The following is a 23178-nucleotide window of genomic DNA, read 5'->3' as shown; positions in this document are numbered from 1 at the left end:
GTTTTTAGCTAACAGTTTTAAAATTCAAAGTTCAGTTTAAAATTGAAGAGAATAAAATTTTCGAAATTGGAATTTCGAAAATTTTAAGAGAAAATATGTAATAATTTGAAAATGTTTGGGCTTCAAGCGAACCTTTAAAGTTTAAACTCTCCAGCTGAATTTGTTGCTTAAAAAAATCTTATTAGATATTTATGTTGCATATGTAAATGTATGAGTTGTAAGCTAACCTTTAAGCTAGATGTTGTGGTTTGACTGTACATACGCTTTTTTGTATCTTCAAGATACAAAATTAGTGTTGAGCACATGTGTTGGTTGCCAGCAAAACAAGAAGTTGTAAAAGACCTGCCATTAAACTTGTTTTGGAATATACAGTGTTTGTTTGATGGTGTGTGTTGGTGCAACGAGAAACCCAAGACGAGAAAAACCCACAAACATTGTCGTTTCATTGGAGATGTGTGGAAATTTAAAGCATCAAACGTTAAAAACTCCTCGAACGTTTAACACACAATAAACGGACGGTTTGTTTGCTGTTCTAAGAAGTTAAATGAAATAAACAAACAAGAATTGTTTAAACAACACATACACACAACAAACATTCATTCACACAGATACAACAATTCCTCCTGCAGAGTTTCAGACTTGACTGTGCGTTCGTCCGTCTGTCGTTGGGTCGGTCTGCTTGTGTGTGTTTGTTTATATTAATGTGTGATATTTAGAGTTTTGTAGATTTTGAACTCCGCTTGACAAACTTCAATTCCCGTTGCGGTAACTCAGTTGAGTTTTAACTACGGAATGGCACTGTTGCTCCAAACAAGTGTAACGCATAAATAAACATAATTTTTAATAAAAAAAAACGAGAGAAATTTTATTATTTAAAGTGAAATAGAGAAGAGACCACAAAAGTTCTAACATTTATTTATCTAAGATCTTTAACAAATCAATTCATCAAACAAAAAAAAACATAAATTTTTATATTTTAAAAGAAAGAAACAAATAACGTTAAAATAGTGAATATATTTTAAATTTACCGCTAAATTATTTGTGTTCAACGTGGGTTGTTATAAACAAATGTCAAAACGCTTTTAAAAGTGACTAAACAACTTCAAAACGAAGTTAAGAAATCAAATTTAAAAAAAAAATTAATAAATTATACACACAATCAAACGCAATCACTTGTGGCGTGAGTAGTGTTGGTGTCAATATTGTTTTGCTAGAACACAATAATTATAATAATAATAAATACAAAATATAAAAATTTAAATATTTAACAAATAACGATCGATATCAATACAAAACATAATCATTGAATTAATGAATGAAATTCAAATTTATTTAAAGTGTATGTGTGTGTGAATAGTTTTTGTGAATGAATTATTTAAAAACGAACAAATACAAACGAACGAAAAACAAACAGTAATAGCAACAAAATTAATAATTATTTAACGTAATTTGAATTAGATTTGTGTGTTGGCGTTTCCTTGTTATTAAAAATTTTTTGAACGAAATTATTTTGTGGAAATACTAATTACAATAACTGTAGTTTAATCCAAATATTGGTTGAAATTTTTAAAACTAACTGCCACTAAGTGTAAGAGTTAATGTTTAAAATATAACAAATTTGTTGTTGCTTTTTTTTTCAAAACCAACAAAACCCTTAACAAAATGTGTAAAATTGTGAAAAGTATTTAAAAACAGAACTTTAACAAGTTTTAAAACTTGTATAAAAACTCAAAGCATAAACTTGTTTTCAACGCATTTATCAAGCCTGCCCTGTGACTGCTGGCTGTTTCCTTGTTGCCTTTTTAAAGGACACTCCACTCACCGTCATCGTCATCATCATCATCAACAACATCGACTTGAACATTAACAACGTCTGGCTTTGTTAACGTCTTTGTTTTGTTTTATTTCAATTTTTATTTGTTGCTAGCAGCTTGCAACATTTAATGCCACAAGATGCATCTGCCGTTAACACATTTTTGGATAACTTTGACATTTACGTTGCTTGCGGGTAAGTTTAACTCACATACATATACAATTATATTTTTGTTGAATTTTTGTTGTTGTTGTTGTTTTGTATTTATGCAACATTACAAAACAGCTCAACAAATAAAAAAATTTATTTATACAGTCAGTTGTTGCAAATAGTCAAAGAAGTTAAGCCAAAGTATTGCCATTAGGGGTTTTTAGTAAACGATTCCTTGGATTTTTGGGGAAATTAACGGGAATTTGAATTTTATATAATAAAATTTTATAAAATCTATTAAATTTGTTATTAATTCAATGTAACAATTTAACGAAATATTAGCTTAAGCTATCTCGCAGAGAGCAGTAGATATGTTAGAGTTTTAAACTTTATTTAAAAGTTAACAGTTAGGACTTTCAGTTGATATAACTTAATTTTTAAAGAATGTTGTCATCGGGCTATTATTACATACCAAAACTATGACCAAAAGCAGGGGTGAAAACCCCCTTTACGACATGATATCTGGAAAATTTTGCTTACTGGGTTTCTACTTTTATTAAATTTTGCTGGTTTGAGTTATCGATTAATAATACTCTACTTTTAGAAACTTTTCGATAACTTTCCGGTTAATAGAAACCTTTCTAACATTTTTTATTCAAATCAAATTTTCTATTACTTAAATGAGTCTGAATTTTTTATAAATTCTATTTTTTATTAGAAATATTTATCTATTTATATTGGAAATAGAAGAAAGAAAAGAAACCTAGATCATACATGGAAATGTCTGCCGTTAGAATAGTTGGTAGTGTCCTAGTTCTATTGGTCTAGAGATCGAGAGTTTGACTTTCACCAGATATCATTTGGAACGTAATTCTATACCATTTAATCAATTACAATTACTTGTATTGTATAATTGAGCAATAACCAATTACAATTACTTGTAATTGTAATTGAAGTTTTTCCACTTACAATTATTTGTAATGTGTAATCGACCAATAAACAATTACTTGTAATTCTAACTGAAGTTTCTAATTAAAATTACTTGTAATTGTAATTAAAGTATTACAAATTACATGTAATTATAAGCAACAAAATGTACAACAAGTAATTGTAATTGGAAATTCTTCAATTACAATTACAAGTAATTGTAGTTGGCAAAACTTCAATTACAAATATTTGTAATTGGCAAAACTTCAATTATAATTACAAGTAATTGTAATTGGTAATGCTTCAATTACAATTACTTCAAATGTAATTGTAATTGAAAATATAGTCAAAGATCTCGTTAAGCGAATATAAGTTGAAGAAGTTATCAATAAAGACCGTCAGACAAGCGATTAAACCTCTTCAGACTTTTCTTTATGGTTAATCCATGATCTATTGCAACAGGTCAACTACATTAAAACACTTTCAGGGCAACATCGAAGGCGTAATTTCTGATATTACGGAAGATTTTATTGCTAGAGTCCTGAAAATTGGGAGCCGAGTATTAACTCATGACAACGTTACGGCATTTCTCGGGAATCCTTCAAAGTTGTTAAAAGTTGGGGTATTTGAAAAAGAACCCTATTCGTATTTACAAATAAACCCACTTAAGTTATGACATTATTATTGTTGTTGTTGTTTTTATAACAATATTTCTTAAGTTTTTTTGCCTTATTGTGCAGACAAACAACACCTTGTTGTTGCAACAAAGGCAAAAAATAAAAGACTTAAACAAATTATAAAGCTGCATGTGTAGCGTCTTTTAGGTCTTTTTTCTTTAAACACATTTGACTAAGAGTGTGTTTGTTTGTAACATTTAAGCCATTATATTGTCATTATTCTTTTTGTTAACCAAGTTAGTGGTAAATAGCTACAAAAAACCTCTACTAGTAATTTAAACTTCAACTAAAAGTACAATAACAACAAAACGAACAAACGCACATTAATTGTATAGGAATATATGACCTTTTTCGACTTAAAACAGTAGAATGCATATATTTAGAGTTATGCTTGTATGTAAATATGTGTGTGTTTTAGTCAATAAACTAAGGGTCTGCTGTACTTTGGTCTGGTCTTCATTATAAAAATATTTCTTTGAAAAGTTAAATTAAAAATTTAAATGTGGTTTTTGCGGCTTCTGCTGCAAACAAAACATATGCAACCTGTTACCAGTAACTGAAGTAAAATTAAATAAAAGAAGAAGTAATAAAGCAAATATGTATACGAAATGATAATTGCTGATATGATTATATATTAACACATACATATACAAGAAAACAAAAAAAAAAAAAAAAAATACTAAAAAGATTTACACAAAAAATCTCTAGCATTATTTTATTTACAAAATATTTGTTGGTTTTATTAAAAGTTTATAGAAAAAAACCTCTCAAAACCATAAACGAAAAAATAATAGACAAAAGTTCATGACATTTTTTTTTTGTTTGAATGTTCGATTTGACTTGTTTTTTTGTTCATTGTTGCACATACCCAAAATATTTTGCACATTGTCTGCAGAGGGATTTTCTCAAAATACAACTTTTTTTATTATTGTTGTTATTATTGCAACAACAGCAGTTGTTTTTTTTTATATTCTTGATATTTTTTGGGGTTTGTTAAAAAATGCAGTAGATTTTGTTGTTGTCATTGTTGTTATTTATCCATAAAATACTGACATTTTAAACTATGCTTTTAGCACTATGGGTTTAGTTGCAAAAAATCCAATTTATTACTTTTTTCTATTGCTGTTGTTGTCAAAACTCAGGTGTTTTACTTTTTAACAAATTTGCTTCTTTAAGTTTGCTAAAACTTTAAAAAACAAACTTTCATTATTAAGTGTAAAAGAAATCAATCAATGTTACACAATTTTGTTTTCTTCAATTATTTAGCATTAAAATAATAAATCAAAAAAATTGTAAAAGAAACTTCTCTATAATTCCTAGAAAAGTAAGAAGAAAACGTAAGGAAGTTTTAACAGAAAAACCTGCCAGCAAAACATTTTTCAAAAACAACTTGCCAAAGTTTTTACATTATTTTATTTTATTTTACTTTACATAAAATTATTTTTATTACTTAGAAAACCCGCATTTTTTTATTGAAATAATTGTTAAGTAGAAAACAAAGAAATAAATGAATAATATTATTTAAAAGATACTTTGGCAAAGTTTAGGTTTTTGCTAAAAATTACAAAAGAAATTTTGAAAAAAAAAGAAAATAAAATCAGGTGTCAATATTTAAGTCTTAGGTTTTAAAGAAAATAATTGTTTTATTTTATTAAAAAATTTAAAAAGTTATATATTATATCTTCCTTCAGCAAGTATCAAGAAATTTTATATTTAAAGAAAATTTTCTTTAGGCAATTCAAATCTTAATACTTGTTATGAAGAGTTTATAGGTTTTATCAAATGAAAGGTCTTTGAAATACCTTTCTTTTGATATACATATAGAAAGTTATAACTGGGAAATCTATTCAAAATATATTGCTGATTTTAAGAAAATATCGGGGGTCTTCAGAAAATTGTTTTCTACAAACAAACGGAATTCACAAACAGAATGATAAACTTATGTATAATCTACGCATGGAAGTATAGCATATAGACTAGACTGGCCTATAGACTAGACTATAGACTAGACTATAGACTAGACTATAGACTAGACTATAGACTAGACTATAGACTAGACTATAGACTAGACTATAGACTAGACTATAGACTATAGACTAGACTATAGACTAGACTATAGACTAGACTATAGACTAGACTATAGACTAGACTATAGACTAGACTATAGACTAGACTATAGACTAGACTATAGACTAGACTATAGACTAGACTATAGACTAGACTATAGACTAGACTATAGACTAGACTATAGACTAGACTATAGACTATATTAGATTCTTATGGAATATAGACTATATTCCAACAGACCTTATGGGTTTCTCAAATGGTCAAATGGTTTTGCGTTCGCCAGGTTAACTACCTCGAGCTCTCTTCCCTTTAAAGTTATTACTTTAGGTTAATATATTTATTTAGATGAGGGGAGAAGATATAATAGATATTATAACAGATTGGACTTTCTGATGATATAACAAGCTTTATAAATAAAGGTATCTTCGGGCTGTTATTACACCTCAAATATGACCGAAAATTACCATACTTTAGGACATGATACATACCTCTAAAAATGAATGTATTGGAGAAATTCTAAGGCCAGATTCAGTTGCTTAATACTTTTCATCCCTGGAATTCGACTTTTTTAAATTTTTGTTGGTCTTTGTAATAGAAACATTTCATTATGAAAAATTTCTTTAATCTTCTTATTTGTTTTGAAACGTTTTGTTCAAAGTTTTTAAGCCATAAATTTAACTCACTAAATATCCCATAGTGCATAATTATTGTCTTTCGATTTGTGTATAGTTTTTTTTTTTTATGTGCTGCTTTTAAAAAAACATTTATCGAGTTCAAATTTTTTTCTCATTTTTTTGCTAGCAAAATATTATTGGCAATAAAATGCAATTGGCAAAGTTATGTGCTGATTTTTTCTTTTGCCGTTAAGCTAACTCAACTGATTGCTATTGCTGCTGCTGCTGCTACTGCTGTTATAACTATTTAATGTAGATACAAATACATTTTAAAACATATTGATGGTATTAGTTGGTATATATATTATACATAAATATTTATATACATAAGCTTATAAACATACTATACATACATACATATGTATGTATGCATGTATATTTTAGTAAAGTTACCTTAATAGTTAGTTTTTTGTACGGTTCGTAGGACCATTTATTTGTTCGATTATTGGTTGGTTGCATTGAAATCATTGCTGGTAAATAGTGTAGTAGCATCATGATATTCTCTCTACTCTTATGGTGCTAAAAACAGACACCTTGTATGGAATTATGATATTCTAGTTTGGTGTTTTTTGTTTTCTTTTATGTAGTAGTTGTTGCCGTGTGGCAAATGTATGTATATTGTATAAATTGCTAAAATAGTAAAAAAATTTTTATATAGTTTTTAAATGTTTTTCGTGTTTTTTTCCTTTATTCATTTTGTCTGTATGAAAAATCCATTGAAAATGTCACTGGTTGTGATTTATTGGAAAATATGTTCACCTAATTTAATGTCATACATAAATAATATTAAATAATACCACTCAACTACATATTTGTTAAATAATCGTTATAATAACGCAAGTATTTTATTGACAATTTCAAATATGAAAAAATTCAAAAAAACATTTGCACAAATATTAACATATGGTTTTGTGTTTTAAAAAATCAAAAAAAAAAACTTTACTTGATTTACTTAAAAATATGTATTAGGGAGGCTTAATATTTCTAAAATTTTTTAAAGAAATTTGTCCAGAACCTACCTATTATTTTTCTTAATATTTTAACTTTAAAGTTTGTAACTTTAAAACCAGTTTTTGTTAACTTTTAATGAAATTATTTGTTATTTGATGACCCCTATTGTTTTTTATATTTTTTTTTAAATACTCTTCGTATTTTTATTAATTGTTTTTACATTTGTTCGGCTCTTTTATTTAGTCCTTGATAATTCAGAGCTTAATATTAATTTTTTAAACTATAGTTTTAATTTTATGCTTATTTATGTGTTTTAAATAGTTAAAATAAACACTAATTAAATAATTTATTATTATTTTTTTCAAAAGCTTTTTTTCTTGGTTTTGTTGCTTTTTTTGTGGGTTAGTCATTTTTATTTTATTTGCTTTTATTTGATCTTTAACTTTGTTATATTAATAAAAAACTATATTTCTTTAACCCTTGACGAAAGGTAACAAAAAAATTATTAAAAATATTACTATAAATACACAGAGGGAAAAAGATATATACACGAATGGTAGCAAATTGACACCAAACTGTTTATAATTTTTCAATACCATCCGTTGGCAAAATATATACATACGTACGACAACACTATGTAATGTTGACAAGATTGAAACAATTCGTTGTCGAAATCTATATTTTATACACATCCGTTGTCTAAATGTTAACAAACATTGTAAGCTCACTATTGACAAACAATCCGTTGCCAAACGTGGTAAGCTCACTATTGACAAATAATCCGTTGCCAATAGTAAGCTTACCACGTTTGTTAACATTTAGACAACGGATGTGTATAAAATTTAGATTTCGACAACGAATAGTGTTGTCGTACGTATGTATATACTTTGACAGCGGATGTTATTGAAAAAATTATAAATTCTTTGGTGTCAATTTGGTACTAGTCGTGTATATTTCCCTTTTCCCTCTGTGTAGACATTGAACTTTGATGCATCTTCTGATTATTCCCTGCTTATCGCCGCCCCCAGGGAAGAGAGATACTTTCCGTTAACCTCATGTTCATCCCACCACTGCTGAACTCACTACTCACAATCTCTATTGATTGTTTGACCTAAGGAGCGATTGCGTGATCCACTCACTATCTTATTGTTGATCAGATCTTCTAACTTGCTAAGCAGTTGTATTAGGATTTTGAGCATAGGATCGTTTACTATATAACACATATCGTCTCAGTGTCTTATACCTGGTCTATTAGAATTTTGACCATAGATTTATCGGAATAGTGGACTATATAACAGAGATCATTCCAGTGTCTTCTCTTTCTCATTTCTAGCTTCTTCTACTGCGTTTCTAGGGTCCTAGGGACAGTATATTAGAGGTTGAGAAGCTTTTTTTCTTCTTGGCTTTGTTATCAGTGTTGCAGCTTCTCAGGAAATCGGATGCTCTTTACTTCCGGCATTGAAAAGAAAATCGTTATATCCTTAGGTTTCCCCAGGAATTCACTTAATATGATATCTTCAACTTCCTTCTCTAAAGTTATCTAATATCATATTTGTCTTTATAGGTTCACTTTTTTAATTGATTTAAATATTAGCTTTCAATTATGCAGTTTAATTAAGTCAATTAATAAAGTAATAATAAATAATTTATTTTTTAAAAAAATTTTTGATTCATTTAATTAAACATATTGTTCAGAGTAATAATTTTTTTAAACAAATTTTTTAAATCAAATCTAATAAATCCTTAATTTGAAAAAAATCTAATATTTTCAGTTTACAATAATCAAAGTTTCTTGTACTTACTTGGGTAGGTTGTTTGTTGTAGTCTTAAACATTTTTGTGTTTAATTCAATCATTTTATTAATTTAAAACAATTTTCTGGTTTTTCTGTTCATTTGACATAAAAGCTTTTTCCTGGTAAAACTATTTCTAAAAAAATACTTATACATTTGTTTTAATGATTTTTTGTTTTTACGATTTATTGGAAATTTAAAAATCCCACATACGATTAAAAAAAATTGTATGAATATTTGATTAAATTTTTCAAAATCCATGACAAATCGTTAATTTATGAACATAAATAGACAAACACACACACACTCAAACAAAGAAAGGGGGGATACTTAAGACTTTTTAGGGAATTAGAAAAAAAAGAACAACATATAATGAAGCCATAAGCTGGCACATAATGGGTTAATATTTTCTTCATTTAATTAACAAATATTTTATGACTTTATATTTTTATTATTTGTGTTGTTGTTGTTATTATTATTTTATGTTTGTTGTGTTTTTATTATAGTTCAAATATTTTATAGTGTTTATTGTTTTTTGTGTTGTTAGTAGAGCTGTTGGCTGTTTTAGTTTCAGTGTATATATTATTTTTTCAGTCGTGGTTTTACTTTTTATTTTGTCTTACACTCAAAAATGCTGTTGGTCGTTTTAGCTGTCAGACATGGTGGCACTAATGAAAATTTACCTACTACAGCTACAAATGTTAATATAACTTTTATTATGTGCATTTGAATAATATAAACCTAAACAGCCAACAACTTTTTTTTTTTTTTGGTTTTAATACAAATATACAAGACACATTTGTGTACAGACACATGTATCTAACAGATACAAACAGAAAAAAATTAAATAAAATAAAACCTGTTAACCTTTATTGGCAATTATCATGCTGAGAACTTTATTTCTTTGTTTTTGTTTCTATCTAACAACAAACAGCAAAAATTTTAATATTTGAACTGTAACAGCAGCAACAGCAATGTATGAACAACTACAATGGGAATTTTGTATCTTTAAAGATAGTGAGTGTGTGTGCCTGTGTAACTTTAAGTTAATTTAAATTAATTTATTAACTTAAATATACAAACAATCAAAAAGTCTCACAGATAAATAAATAAATTAAAAAACTATTTCAGTTTTTTTTTGATTTGATTCAAACACTTTTAATAACTACTTAATCAAAACGTTTTTTCGTTTGTTTGTTTTCTTTGTGTGTTTCTTTTTTTAAGAAATTTGTGGGAATTTTTTGTTTTGTTTGTTTGTAAAACAAACGTTATTAAGCTTAATCACCTAAACCTAATGAGTATCACTAGAGTTAGACATTCATAATCATGACAACTAATAACCGTAATAAAATGTTTAGATTTATTGAATTGTTTTAAGTTTTTCTATATAGAGTCAGGGCCAAGTGACCAGTCACTTGATGTTGATTTTACTACAAAAAGATTGTAAGTTTTTGATAACATTCCAAAAATATATAGAAAAAAACTTAGTAACAAGCTTGTTTTGGCATATAGCAAAGTGTCAGCCATAAAATTATAAATTTAAAGAAGTGTCAAAAGAATCCTGGTTTATAAAGTAAAGTTAAGACACCTCCACTATAGGCAAGTGATGACAAGGTAATACACTATATTTTAGATTGCCCGGTGAGCTATAGGAATAAAACTATACATGTCAGATTTCTAGGAAATTTGAAAGATTTATAATCATTTTGCTTATTTTCCTCATTTTGACACCAAGTCCTTCTTCTTAACTTTATGACCTTCATAAAAAGTAAATTTTATCTGAAAACCATTAAGGTTTTATGAAAAAAAAAAACATCTATACAAATCCCTCTATTCGTTCTTTAATATAAATATGTTTGTTTATTTGTATGTATTTGTGTATTGGAATGTTAGTTATATGACTTGAATAAATCTATACATATGCTGATGTGATAACAAATATAAAAAAATGACATTAATTAAAGAATTTTTATCTTTGAGGTGTGTGTTTTTTTGTTGTTTTTTTTTTCTCTCTCCGTCCGTATAGTATATTAAAAATAGCAACACGTTGAATAAAGAAAAAAAAAAACCAAGCTACTGTCCGTTGTTGCCACATTACAGCAAAATAACTGACATGCAACTTAATTACTGCTTAAACAAACACAATCAACAAAAAGCTAAAGTCCAAACAACAAGACACACAAAAAACTTGTACTTTTAATATGCGTACAAAGATTGTAAAGAATATTAAATGAATAGAAACGTAAGAAAAACAAAAAAACCGATGAAGTTCTTAATATGTAAACGGTGTAACACATAGATACAAATTTTATATATATATAAAGCAATTGGTTATAAAAACGATTAAATGCTAATCCAATAATTAACTAAAGCCCCTGACTGGTGTAATTTTTAGCACAAATACAACAATATAGTAAATATATATAGTAGAATAACTAAAGTATAGATTTAGTTTAAGAAACTAAAGACTAGTTCTTATACTAAATACTAAAAAACTAGCAGCGCAAAAAAGTGTAAAACTCTATTGACCTGTAGTTATATTTAATGGTTGTTTACTATATATACTATAGTAATATATATGATTACTTTACTATAGTTAGTATATAGTTTATATATACATATGTATGTATGTATTTATATATCTGTTCTTTATACCTTTTTATTGACAAGGAATTTTATGTTGTAAATGGGGTTTTTTGCTGTTATTGTGAAAATTACTAGAATAGCAAAACTTTAGCAAATGTGACACTTACATGTGTACAATAGGCCGGCCTCAATAAAAGTTATTTTTTTTTCAAATATTATAAATATAAAAAACTTTACAAAAAGTATCCCTTCCCTAAATTTAGTAAACCTATCAGTTTATAGAAATAACTGCAATTGACAAATCAGATGTAAGGCTTTTGCAAGGCGATACCTCAACACCCCCACGACCGACGGAGGCTAATTACGAAAATTTTAAAATTTCCTTTTTCGAAGTGAAAACGACGTGTTATCAAAGTGACAACGCTATGTTGTCAAACAGAACGTTGCGTTGTCAAAATGACAATGTCGAAATCACAACGATGTTTTGCCGAAATGACAAAAAGCGTAATCGAAATGACAACAATGCGTTGTTGCAATGACAACTACGCGTTGTTAAAATTACAACGGTGTTTGTCAAAATGATAACTGGGTGTTATATAAATTTTATACACCTCCGTTATCTAAATGTTTAAAAACGTGGTAAGCTCACTTTTGACAATGGATTATATCAATTTCTGTACAATTCTACCGGTTTTTCCCTCTGTGTATAGTCTAGTCTATAGCCTAGTCTACAGTCTAGTCTTTAGTCTGGTTTATAGTCAAATTTGTAGTCTAACGGAAAGTAAGTTTGGTACTTTAAAACCTAAAAAAAAGTACTATTTTCCTTATAAGTCTGCTGTGTCCTCTTAGTAGGGTCTTCTTTTCAGACACTCTTTCATTCGAGGTTAATTTTGTGGAAGTACTCCCCTTGCTAAAGGATTCTGGCTTGATAATGCTTTGAATAAGGTACGGCTTAGCCTTCACAGTATAGAAGAGGACTCTGTTTCATTTCTAGTTTGTTCTTAGTGTTCAGCTGCTCGGGAGATTTAATACTTTTGAGATCTTTATGAAAATGTTCACAAAGTTTTAGTTTTAAATCTAATTCGCATTATACTACCGAACTCTAACTTTCCAGCAGTTTGTATTAGAAGTCTATTACATTTCAAAATCTATTCATTTATAGGGCAGATCTAATATAAACCTTATTACTAGCATTTAAATGTTGTATTAAGTACTCGTCTTGTTGTATGTGTGTGTGTATGTGTATGTTTAAGAAAATACTAACGCAAAAATTAAACTCTTGAGCCAAGAACTTATTTGAAAGTTTGTTTTTTGTTTGTTTCTTAACGACTAATAAAAAATTTAATTTATAAACCAAAAACAACAACAACAACGAATAACAGACAAACAGTTGAAGTAGATGTTGTTTTTTGCAAATTCACTTCCGTTGTTCAAGAATCTGGTGAGCAGGTAATACAACTAAATATGTTTGTTGTATAATTTTACACAATCACTGTATAACAACCACATACGACAAAAAAAGAACATATTTTGCTTATACATATGAGAGTCCCCGGTATGACTGTGTTATAAAAGACACATTTTTTTTATAATATGAACATAAGTAAGTAATTTTTTGTTTTAACTCTTTTTTTTAAATAAATTTCAGAATAAATATTTTGTATGAAAATTTGCCAACAAAGTGATTTTTCCTGTTTGCCAGCCATTTCATATACATACATACACAAACATACTTATTTGCTGCAAAATTACAGTTTTACAGTTTTTCATATGAAATTTTCGAAATTTGTATGAATATTTTGTTTTTATTATTTAAAGACTCGTTGTTCATATTGCGTTTAAGTTTGAATTTATATTGGCAACCAGTTTTTTTCTTTTCTGTTGCTTATTTGAGGTAGAGAGAAAACTTTGTTAAAATTCATTTAAAACAAAAAAGTTTTGCAAAAATTTAAGTACCAAAAAAAAAGAAAAGTGAAAAAGAAGTTGAACATTTTTAAGGTGTTGGCAGTAAAATATTTAACACAATAAATGCTATTCACTATACACACACACACACACCAAAACATTTACAAACTCTAGCAATCTTTTGCACATCATAAAAGTTAAATAACAAAATTTCAATATGAATGCATTTGTGTACATACTTTTTTTGAACGAAAAAATTAAAAGTTAACCATAAAATTTATTTGAAAAAAGGACTTTTTTCTAAGACTAAAATTACACCTAGAAATTAAATATTATTTGTTAAAGACAACAAGGTAAAAGTACTTAAGTGGTTTTTTACACTTTTCGGAAAACTTAAAAAAATTTAATGATTTTCCGAACTTTTGGTTTAATTTCAATATAAAATCAAAATTTTTTATGTAACTTGACTTATGCTTTTTTGTAATTATTAAACCAAATATTTGTTTAAAATATACATTACATGTTGTTTTATTATTTTTCTTTTCAAGTATGACAATTATAAAAAGTAAAAGTGTTTAATTAGTTGTGAAAAAAATTGTCTTGTTTTACATAAATTTTCTGGTAATAAAAATGTGATTAAATACAAGACAATTAGTGACAGTTTAAAATGAAAACAACTGACATTTATTTCAAAAAAAAAGTTGACTTGTTGTATGTTTAATAAATTTTGATTTGGAGCGGTGGATACCAGGACTCACCCTCTATTCTTAAACAAGGTACAAAGATTAGCATGTCTCCAACCCTCAGGCTAGTCTAGAGATGATGCTAAATGTAACTACCCTTGATATATACATATATCAAATGCATTTCTGCTAAATAAGCTCTACGACTTGAATAAACGAACGGACACTGAAGTATGATTGCATTGTTCGTGGCACCACCCAACAAAAGATAGGCGGGCCAATCATGGGACGGGAAACGGACTACATACTATATACACAGAATTTTAATAGGACATTCAAGACCAGAATACCGACAAAGGATGATGGGGCCGCGAATACTGTACTAAGGGATGATGTAATCTCAATCTATACTGATGGCTCTTCTACTGTATCTTCGACTACCTGACACCTGCACGGTCCTTCAGGCAGAGATATATGTCATCGACACAGCTGTGGGAAGAATCCGGGAACTAAATCTCGAAAATTTGACTACACATATATACTTGGACTACCTTACATCAATCAAGGCTCTTAACTCCTATGTTATTAAGTCGGAATGTCTTCTTAATTGTATTCAATCATTGGCACAACTGATACAACATCAAGTTAAGTTGATATGGGTTTCAGGGGGATATGGGGGAAACCATTCTCTCAACATAAGGGAATGACAAATCTAAGGGTATCACTATGGGCCACAAGGCCTCCGAGTGAACTCGCTAACTAGCGAACAACCCCACATAAACTAACCTAACCTTATAAGGGTTTTCCCAACCCAGCAAAAACATAAGTGGTTAAAATGCTAAAATTTACTTACACAATAGCAGTTTAAGTCATTATTATAACACGGTGATGACATTGGAGGCAAGTACTTACTATGCTCGCTTACAAATAGGGAGTTAAATAAGTAGTTATGTTTTTGAGAATAAAATAGCCTATGAGTATATATTAGGGTGATCGATTATTCGACATTTTCCAAAAACCGGTTTTCGAATAGTTCGAATAGTTGACATTTAAAAAAAACCGATTGATATTTTTCAAATTCAGAAAAAACCGGTTAACCGGTTTTTTATTATAAATAAAAAAAAATATTTTAATTTGAAAAACTTAATGTTTATGTTTAAATTTGATTAATAAAACATGGCCAGAAATGATTTTTAACAGTTTAAAAGATTATAACTATAGATCTAGTCGTCTGAAATAAATGAAATAATGTAATTTCATTAATATAAAAAAATTAGGAAAAAAGTGGGACACTTCTGTTAAACATAAGGTACTATGTAATCCTAGCTTATTTCAAAAGCCCTGTTTAGGACAACACTTCCATAAAATTTCAGCCGTAAATTAATTATTGTAAATTGAATATAATCTTAAGATTGATAAAATTTTATCAAACAGTTATCAATTTTACACATAAATTTTTTTAATTAATTAGGAAAATCAAAAAAGTTTAACCAAAGGAGCTTTAGAAAAATATACGCTAGTTCCTCGACTCAAATAATTTTAAAATTTAGCTGTATTATTATTTACTTAAAAATTTCATTTAGATAATCTTTGAATACAAAGCAAATAAAAGTATTCGAAACCGGTTTTTAAAAAGTGAAAAAACCGGGTTATTCGATATTCGAAAAATCAACATTAAGAAAAAACCGACACTGGTAAAGCAGAAAAAACCGGTTGAAAAATCGAGTCGATCACCCTAGTATATATCCACTGCATCTACTATTACTATTTTCAAGTCTAAAAAGAAACTACTTACGTGTATTTTGTAAGTCATTACTAGACTTCTTCTAAGTAAAGCAGGCGGTAATGTAGAAGTCATTGAAAACTAATTTCTTACTATGTTTTTGCTGCTCGCTAGTTAGCGAGTTCACACGGAGGCCTTTGTGGCCCATTGTGATACCCTTAGAATTGCATTCCCTTATGTTGAGAGAATGGTTTCCCTCCCTAATTTCGTTGACTACTTGGTTCTTGTGGTCCCCATGAAAATCAGCTAGTATTTCTAATAAAACCGATCAGGTTTACTAGTGACGCATCTCTGAGACATTATACGACATTATTTTTCAAATAATGACTATTATATGATAAAATACTCTAACTTTTTTTATGAATGAAATAGTTTTCATTCAATCTTTAAGTTACAAATTTTCCCTTTTTACCTTAACCTACACAAGCATGTAAATATTTTCTAATACTATTTGCTTATGCCATTCACACCTTAAGTGAAATTATTTTTTCGAGTGTAAAGTAAAACTTTAAATAATAAAACACAAATTTTATATGTAAATACCTTATACTTTTGTACATTGGAGTAGTTGAAAAAAACTTATGGTAAAAATTTTTGTTTTAATACTTTTGCACTCAAAGTATGTACTTAAACATAACTACTACTACATATGGGTATTATATGGTTTTTATATAGTTTTTTCTCTGGTTAAATCAAACATATTTCATTGTGGTTAATATATATAAGAAAACAATAATAACAAAAAGGTTTTGATATGTAAATTACAGTTGTAGTAGAATGGTAGAAAGGTAGAAAAAGTAACAATAAAGAAGGAAACTGTAAGTTAAACGATCTTCTTTGGTATAAAAATGAAAATTTTGTAACGTAATGTAGGTAATTTTTTGTTGTGTTTGCATAAAATTTTAAATGATTGACAATTAGGTTTCTTGGCAACATTTTCTCTTATGTTGTCAGTAGTTTTTGCCCGGTTAATTACACACTGTATTATTCAAATATTGATGTATGATCGTCAGCATGATCATCAGCTACATGAGATGGACGATCGTTCGGTCGTCCATCAATATCAGCATGATTATGATGTTGCTTGTTGGCCTTTTTTAAGTTTGATTATTTTGTTTAATGATTATTTGTTTTGCTCGTCTGTCTGCCCGTGTGAGTGTCCAACTGACTGATTGCCTGCATGCCTGCATTTAGACATAAATACTTACCCGTACTCATTCAGTCTATCATTCCTTCACTTACTAATGCGAACGTTTTACAGGCATATTAGACCTGCTCTTCAAAAAAAGTGAATTTCTTTAGGATGGCATATATTATAAAACAAATGTTGTTTTACAATTAAAAACATCTAAAGAAATTCTATCTTTTACGATCGGGTCTAATAATCATTTTACTTCTATCTTAATGAGTAAATATTGTGTGGCACAATAATTTTAAAATCGAAATAATCAAGTCCATAGTTGAACATATTTTCATCTTGCATATTTTTGTTATTATTTATTTATTATTTTTTTCATTTTAACCATTATAATGTGTTATTATTGGCCATCATTTAACGGTATTTTTTTAATAATAAAAACACATGAAAACTTATGAGTTGTTCATAAATACTTATGCAAGTGCAACAATACACATGTAGTGAAGAAAAAAAAAATGACCATGATGATGAAAATACAAAAAAAAATATGGAAAAATATTAAAAGTTGCATAAATTACACAAAAATTTCAACACATGCTAATATATATAAATTTTTGTTGAACAGCTGCCGGCCCCTTAAAAGCTTTATGCTGCAACTGACTAAATTATAACTATGATTATGTTGTTGTTGTTGTTTTAATATCATTATTTAGCATTGCAGTCGTTTGCCATTTGTTTCTTCACCTTTTTCTTGGCAACTAATTGTTGGTATTTAATTTAATAAATTTTATAGCGTTTTTTTTTTGCACATTTTATTTAACATTTAAAATAAATTTATATGGTGCAAAATTATGGTTGGTGTTACTTTTTAACAACTTTAACTGTGTATTATACTTAAAAATCAATTTTGACAAGTTGTTGCTTTATGTTTTTTATCACACACGCGAAATATTGCCATCAACTTTAAATAACATCACTTATATATTTCGTTTCTGGTTTTTTTGTTTAAAATGAAAGTTTAAATTTGAATGTGTTGCATTGTTTTAGACAGTTTTCTCAATCACTATAAAGGGGCTACAAATTACTGCCAATTTTCTTGCATTTTTTTTCTTAACACTTAAAATAAATGATGATTTTGTTCTACTTTTCACACGTTATGTTATTGATGTTTTTTGTTATATATTTTTAATATTTATTGCATTTTTTTACCAAAGTATTTGCCAAAATAACCCATAATTTTCAGTTGAGAAAGTGAGGATTTAAATTTAAGGTCCCTAAATGAAAACAAGTAATTTTAAGACTTTAATAACAAAATTATTACAAAAATGAGTTGTAAACACTTTAAATTTGAGATAAAAAATGAAACAAAAACAAGAACTTTTTGCATAACACTGTGCAAAAAATGTAAATATTAAACAAATTACTAAAAGTAGACAAATTTATCTAATTATTAAATCGTTTTCTATTCTATTGTTTGTCCACTATCGACTAGAACTGAACTGGCCAATTATTTCTAGTTCAGTTCTAGTTCAGTTCTAGTTCAGTTCTAGTTCAGTTCTAGTTCTGTTCTAGTTCTGTTCTAGTTCTGTTCTAGTTCTGTTCTAGTTCTGTTCTAGTTCTGTTCTAGTTCTGTTCTAGTTCTGTTCTAGTTCTGTTCTAGTTCTGTTCTAGTTCTGTTCTAGTTCTGTTCTAGTTCTGTTCTAGTTCTGTTCTAGTTCTGTTCTAGTTCTGTTCTAGTTCTGTTCTAGTTCTGTTCTAGTTCTGTTCTAGTTCTGTTCTAGTTCTGTTCTAGTTCTGTTCTAGTTCTGTTCTAGTTCTGTTCTAGTTCTGTTCTAGTTCTGTTCTAGCTCTGTTCTAGCTCTGTTCTAGTTCTGTCTAGTTCTGTCTATTTTTGCCTAGTTCTAGTTCTGTTCTAGTTCTCTTCTAGTTTTGATTTAGTTTTGTTTTAGTTCTGTTCTAGTTCAGTTAAAGTTTATTTATATATGTACTTCAGGCCTACACTATAGTTTACTATCTACTAGTGTATAGCTTAGTCGGTCGATAGTTATCCGAATTTGTTGTATTTGATGTTATAAAAAAAATATTTCTAATTTTTTAATTTAAACAAAAATTTTGACAATATTTTTTTATAACGCTACTTGTTCTTTGAACTTTATTGCTGCTTAAATTTTTGATTGACAATTCGAAATAAACAGAAAAAAACTATCACAAGTATTAAGTTTCTTGGAAAAAATTACGTATTTAGTTTGTTAAGAAAATGAAACTTAAATAAATATTTATAAAACTTATATGAAAAACAGACCGTAAGATAAACTTTTTCTTGCCATCAGATTTCTTAAGTTTCAAATTTCATCTTTCTCATAATCTGGCTCTGAAACTCAGAACATATTGTTGGTTGTTGGCATTTGCTAGAATTTAAATATAAATATGAATATTTGCCATATTTAACCTTTAATACTTGTATGTAGTATAAATAAGTATACAAAATCTTTTACATTTTAAATATTTATATATGTACATAAACAGCAAAATGTATGAAGCTACTTTAAGTTAACTAACAGACACAAACAAGTTAATGTAAAAAGGCCGGAAGTATAAATAAACTTTAACTTGCAGTTTTGGTATCTTTAAACTATAAAATATTGTAAGAAATATGGTTAAGGGAATAAAAATATCTGTGTGAATGGGTAAAAACAAATACCAATATGTTACGTTAAGTCTTAAAATAAATCAGTGCAGTTGTGAGTGTGTGTCTGTGTGTGTGTAAATTTCCTGTTTCCACTTGTCTCTCATAGTTAACCCATTAAATATGAAAATAACCTTTAATTTACAAAATATAAACTTTAACTTTCTTATAAAGTTTATATTTATTGGTTTGTAGTTGTTGTTGTTGGGTTTTTCTTTTTTGGTTTTTTTTGGGTAAAGTATTGTGTCTTAATTCCCAAGACCCTAAAACATGTTTATTTCAATGTTAAAATACATTTAACATGTGTAAATGTAGATACATGTAGCTGTAAGTATAAACTGACAATCAGGTCGTTTGTTGTACATATTTGTAGATATTTTGATTTCATTAATTAATTAATTTAAAAATAACGTAAAGAAACAAAACAAACTCTGGCTTTAAACATACAAATGTATGTTTGTATGTAAAACTCTCTGATTGATATTAATTGTTGTTCAATCATCATCATTATTATAGTTTTTTTTTCTTATCCGACAATATTATTGTTTTTTATTAATTTTATTTATCATTTTTCGTTTTTTTCTCTGTGTGTGTGTGTGTGTGTGTAAAACAATGTACAATTTGTAATAGTTAAACTCATTTTTCCAGCAGCATCATTAGTTTACGTGTGTGTGAAAAGATTTTAATTGATAAATAAAAATTCATTTTTAATTTACACTTTGGTTAATCATACAACAACAGCAACAATCTCATTATTGCAACTAACCACGGGAAAAAAATTTGCACACCAACAGTTTCCCAAACAAATACATACATGACAAAAATGCATATGCATGTGTGTTGAAACCTGTAATTGTGTGTGTTTGTTGCCATTTATGTGGTTACTGGTTTAAATATGTATTGGTATTTGTAGTAATTTTGTTGCAAAACTTATCACCATTAATTTATGACTTCCTTTTTTTGTGTTATTAATACATATACATAATTAGACCTGTGCGTTTAAACGGAAGTTTGAAATATTCAATTTCAAAACTTTCAATCGTTTGGCGGCTTGTTTGAGGGAGTTTTCATTTGGCTTTAGAATTTGTATACTTTTGGGTTTTAGATGCTGCAGCAACAAAAGTGTAAAACTTATTTTAAAAGGGCAGGTCTATTATTTGAATGTATACATAATATTTGTACACATTTGTATGTTTATAGATACATTTATTACACACTGTGCTGTAATTTTTTAAACAGACCCGTAATACGACTTACTGTTATTGCTACTTGGTAGAGACAGACATACATTCATACATTAAATCGGTAATCAATTCGTATATAAGTAAATACAAATAAAAGTACACTGAAAAAAAAATACTTAAAAGTTTAAACATTTTATACATTTTGTTATTATGTTCCGCAAATCATGTTGGAAAAGGTAAAATGTTCAGAGATGTTATTCTATACTTCCATCTATCCTTCTGTTATTCAAAATCTAGTAACATTGTATGATATAAGCTATAAAATATTTAACATAAATGATCTAAAGACTAAGTCTAAGTCCGTATAATGTAATGAAACAGGGGCTAAAGTCGGTCTACTGTGTTATTAAAGATTAAAATTTAAATCAAAAGTGGGCATGACACTGACATCACACGCAGCTCTGGCAGCTATATAAATAACAAAATCTCTTTAACCCAAAGAAAGCTTGATTTCAATATATTTTCAACGGTTTTTTTCAGTGTATAACAATCCTAAATAAATAAGAAATTACAGTCACACATAAATGTGTTTGTTTACTGCTGAAAATTGTATGTTATGGATGTTGTTGCTGGTTATGTTGCTGTTGTTGTTGTTGCTGCTGTAGTTGTTGTTGTTAGTGTTCAATGCAGTAAAACAATATATTTTGTCATTGTTTGCAATTCATTCATAAAATCATGTTGAGATGCATAAAAGAACTTCAACATGAAAATGTAGCACAAATAAGCCTTTAATTATTTATATGCTCGTAGTAAGATAAAGAATAAATATCGGTTTTTTTCTCCACTTGGTCAGAATATGCCACTGTATATTTTAGTTTGTTTATATATAAGATTTAGGCCCTTGTAGAAAATTTTGTTAAGCGCTAATGATATAAACAGGCTTAAAACTGTGTACACGGAAAAAAGAGGTTGTTAGCAGCACAGGAAGCAATCAATGTCGACGTCATCATCATTATTATTATTATTATTTTTATCGTCATCAGTTTCTACTGCTGCTCATATTAACTTGACCAAAAGAATAAACTCTCAACAAGCACACAGCCGGTGCACTCAATAAGAAGGAGAAAAAAAAAAGAAAAGGAAATTAAAGGAAATTGAAAAAAAATCTCATATCAAAAAATCACTGCAACTCCTTATATCATCATCATGCTAAGGAAAAAAAACAACATGTTGCTAAAAAACAACCAGCAGTAAGTTGCACAAAGTAACTTTAGACTCTCACATACAGTAACAGCCGGGGCCAACTAAAGCATGTGTTAACTTTAGTAGTATAGTTTTTCTTGCTTTCATTCTCAACTTTAGTGGACGGACGGACGAACCACTGTTGTCTGATTTTTTTGCGTTTTTTTATGAAATACTATGGTTTAAAATCACAACCAAAAAAAAAAAAAAAACAAAACTCCCATCAATAAAAACTGCTAAAAGAATCCTGAAAAATTGCAACAGAAAAAAACCGTCCAACCAACTAAAAACATCAATGAACGTCTAAACCAGAATTGAAGTTAAAAAGTAAGAAAAGTAGAAAACCAGAGGCAACAAACAGGGAAAAAAACACGTCCACCAATGGCCACTAAACTTGAGCAGGTGCACACTTAAAAAGTCTTACAAAAAAACAGAAAAAAGAGCAAACTATACAAACTACATGGTCAGTTCAACATTTACAACAACACTAACACTGCAAGTAACTATGTGAGCCAGAGCACTCTACATATTCATTGTTCATCACATTGTTGGTAGCAAGCAATATACAAGTATTACTATGTGAGTGTGTGTACACAAATGTGCAACAAACTTTAACGACCAAATGTTGTTGCACTATTAATATACACACAGTTGCTTATACATATACACATATACATACGTTCAATATCTTTAAAGCCGGTTTTCCCTGTGTTTCTACCACGTCTTGGCCGGGTGCAATAGAGTTTCTTTTGCTATTACAATTCTTGGTGTTTGTTGTATGTATGTATGAATTTGTGTTCCCTGCTTCAATTAAAACTTTTTCCACTATACATCCCAAACCATCCCATACATCCATCCCTTGTGCATTAAAACGTAAGGAAGAAGAAGAACAAAAACACCAGACTTATGCAAAAGTCAAT

At 28.2% G+C, this 23178-nt stretch overlaps 1 protein-coding gene across 3 annotated transcripts in view; it reads left to right on the top strand.

Moving 5' to 3' along the window:
• Nucleotides 1-494: 494 nt before the first annotated feature.
• The window catches only part of LOC119615242 (nephrin), a 46663-nt gene continuing 23979 nt past the window's right edge, over nucleotides 495-23178 (top strand). For 2 of the 3 annotated variants that reach the window (XM_037971327.1, XM_037971335.1), the window contains exon 1: nucleotides 495-2008. In XM_037971327.1, the coding sequence (XP_037827255.1) occupies nucleotides 1954-2008 (55 nt within the window). In that variant the 5' untranslated portion in view covers nucleotides 495-1953. The remainder of the gene's footprint in view (nucleotides 2009-23178) is intronic. The other variant, XM_037971320.1, reaches the window with a different exon arrangement.

Source organism: Lucilia sericata, unplaced genomic scaffold, assembly GCF_015586225.1.
Source record: "Lucilia sericata isolate MDLA Ls3-8-SP2 unplaced genomic scaffold, ASM1558622v1 Contig000046F_arrow, whole genome shotgun sequence".
Taxonomy (NCBI): Eukaryota; Metazoa; Arthropoda; class Insecta; order Diptera; family Calliphoridae; genus Lucilia; species Lucilia sericata.
Note: the sequence above shows the minus strand (reverse complement) of the source record. Positions and strands in the feature narration are given on the sequence as shown.